General features: G+C 36.9%; 1 protein-coding gene across 1 annotated transcript in view; it reads left to right on the forward strand.

Annotated features, from left to right (window-relative positions):
• The window catches only part of TRDN (triadin), a 442,356-nt gene that overhangs the window by 198,861 nt on the left and 240,468 nt on the right, over positions 1-3,027 (forward strand). Inside the window, exon 13 of the mRNA XM_012643801.1 lies at positions 187-246. Within this exon, the coding sequence (XP_012499255.1) occupies positions 187-246 (60 nt within the window). The remainder of the gene's footprint in view (positions 1-186; positions 247-3,027) is intronic.

Below are 3,027 nucleotides of genomic sequence, written 5' to 3' on the forward strand. Positions count from 1 at the left end.
AAAGTATACCTAAACCACTAGTCTATTATAAATGTGCTAGTTCATTTTTATTTAACATGACTTATGGCTCTGATTTAGGATTCCTCTATACAAGGTGCATTGGATGCCTCAATGGCAGTCATAGGTGCCCTGAAATATATGAGTTAAACAGGTAGAGGCTTATAATCTTCTCTTTTTCACCAGCAGAAAAAGAAGATGTCCCAAAGAAAAGTGAGAAGGAAACTGCCATTGATGTGAAAAAAAAAGGTATTGCAGATTGTTTCCTTAATCCGATTATGTTAAGGGTGTTTGTTTCATGAAAAAATCTTGTTGCAACCTATACAAATCTGCCATAAATAGATTTTCAAAGCAAAAATTGTTCGAGACAAAGGTTAACAAGAAAGGAAGACTATTCAAGGCTACTGCAATAGGGGAGAGAGACCAGAACTGAGTCTGAATTTAACACCACTGAAACAAAAAGCAGCAGAGTTTGTAAGACCTGGAATGGGGAATCATAGGCCATCTGAAAAAAGAAAAAAAAAAAAAGGAAACTTTCTGTCTCATATCTCCATGACAGGAGGTAGTTTCAAAACTTGGAACAAGGTGCCCAAGAAAATTAGGGTCCTACACTCCCACAGGAACTGGGAGAGAAGGGTACTATCTTGATGATGACATTTCAAAGGGATGGCTCTCAGATTCTTGAGAAAGGCCTTCTAGGGTTGTAAAACTTGATAGTGGCCTGTAAAAAGGTTTACATCTCAAAGAGACAGAGAAAGAATTTACAATTACGAGTTTTCTAAAGTAAGTCCTCTAAGAAAAGGAAGGTCAGGACCCTAACGTCAGAGAGGAAGCCTGTTAAAGTTTAATCAAGCTGAGGGCCAGCTTGAAATTGAGAAGGGCTATGTAGTATGATGATACCACTTTGCAAAGATAAGCTGGGAGAGAATAATGGATTCCATTAAGAAATAGGATTATTCAACTATTTGACAGCCAAGATTTTTGCTTTAAATTTCATTCTGTTTCTATTCTTGTTCAAACATGAATATTGGCTTCTATTCAGGTTCGGCTTAAGTCTACATGAAACAGATAGTCATCTCAAGTATTATGGTTTGGTGATAAGTATTCTCACCTCAAATATTTCCTCCACCAGTGTCAGTGATGCTTGAAATTCTATCATTAGAGCCATTCCAATTTTTTGAGTTATGAAGGAATTGTCCTCTATTAAAATGCAAATCTCCTGAATCCTGTGTATATGGGGTGAAAAACTAATTCCTCTCAGCTATTAACAACTTAAAGTAAATGAGATTTCCAGATCTTCCCCATGTAATAGCTGAAAACAGTGTCTTAGAAAATGAGGTGGTAGGTCAGCTTAAATGAGGGAGAGGCTGCAGAGAGAGCTTCAAGATGGGACATTGTCTGGTGAGGGCAGGCTGAGCTAGATGGCATTCATGAAAACCAGCCATCTTTTTAGATAGTAGTATACGCAGAAAAAATGGTGGTGGTGAGGACCCTAAAAAGTGAGACCATAGGATGCTCAACTACATAATGATTACTCTTAGCAAGTAGCAAATAGAAATAAAAGGAAATCTCTGACATCATGCTATAAATGGAGTAGAAAAAACATAAAATATTAAGAGTTGTATGATTGTATGGCTCATGAAATGAGCAAGAACAGACAGATGGACATTCTGTGGGTCTGGGAGTCAATTGCCAATTCATTTGCATCCAAATTTCCATTGTTAAGAGTGTATTATTTTAGGGTCTATTGTATTGTTGAAATTCATTCATTTTGTTTTAAAATTTTCTTTATTTTTCTGGTGAGATATATAGTTTACCATGGAATGAAAAAACAAAGTTCTCACTATAATATAATGCTACTGAGAAACTGGTTACTTGGGTCAGTGGATCTATGACAATTATGTAATTGGGTGGCAAAGATAAACCCAGGTGCTCCTTCCTGGGTCATTAGTTTTACTAAAAGTATTGCAGAAGAAAGTTTTGAATCGTAATTTTCAAAGCTTTGTCATATATATGCAAGTGCAAAGTCAGAAAAAATGCTTTTGGCAAAACTCGATGTGTGTTTGTGTGTGTGTGTGTGTGTGTGTGTGTGTGTGTGTGTTTCTGTGTGGCAGTGTTGTTTTGGTTTGATTTTAGCTTTTTGAGGGAAAAAGCAAAATATGTTTATGTGCAATGAGTCATAGGAAAATCTGATACTTCCTTGTCATTGGGAGACCTGTGTTATTAGCCTGGCAGTCACATCAAAGCGAGGTTGTGCACCACCGGAGAGAGAACTGATTATGCCAATATCACTTCTTGCAAGGACAATGCTCAACTACTGAAGCATAGACCAAACTGGGCAATTGCTCAGCACATCTGGGGAGAGCTGCTCAGCTAGTGTTGCAAAACAGGTTTGTCCTTCTTGGAACCAGTTTTCTGGTTGTTTGCTTGTCATTTTTACTTTTGATGACACAAAATACCATTGGTTGTTTCAAATCAGTTCAACTTCCTGATGAAAATACGCATAGTTCGATCATTTGTTTACTAGTTCTTAACCCCACAATACTCAAAATTGTGTGTGTGTGTGAGTGTGTGTGTGTATGTGTGTGTGTGTGTAAGAGAGAGAGATGGAGAGGGAGGGAGAGAGAGAGGACAGAGAGAGACAAGGTTGAGGGGAGAGAGAGAGAGACAGAGAGGAAGAGATAGGTTGAGGTTCAATTAGTGCCAGTTTTTAACTGTCTTTCTTTTTGGAGTTTAATAATTCTTCAAGTAAATTTTCATGTGACAGCAATATGATTTACAAACCAGATTTAAGCTTATTATGAAAGTAGTACAAATTTATAGAGATAATGAGAAAAATTGAGAATAACCTGAAATCTTGAAGAGCTGGGAAACAAACGTCATTTCTTCCTAAAATAGTCAGAGGAATGTGGCGCAGCATATGATATCACTACTGTAGTCCCCAAGAGTAGCAAATTTATAAGGCATAAGATATGCCTACATGTTTCTTTAATATATGTGTTTTATGGTGATATTTTATTATATTTATGT

The sequence above is a fragment of the Propithecus coquereli genome, unplaced genomic scaffold, assembly GCF_000956105.1.
Source record: "Propithecus coquereli isolate 6110/MARCELLA unplaced genomic scaffold, Pcoq_1.0 Scaffold200, whole genome shotgun sequence".
NCBI lineage: Eukaryota > Metazoa > Chordata > Mammalia > Primates > Indriidae > Propithecus > Propithecus coquereli.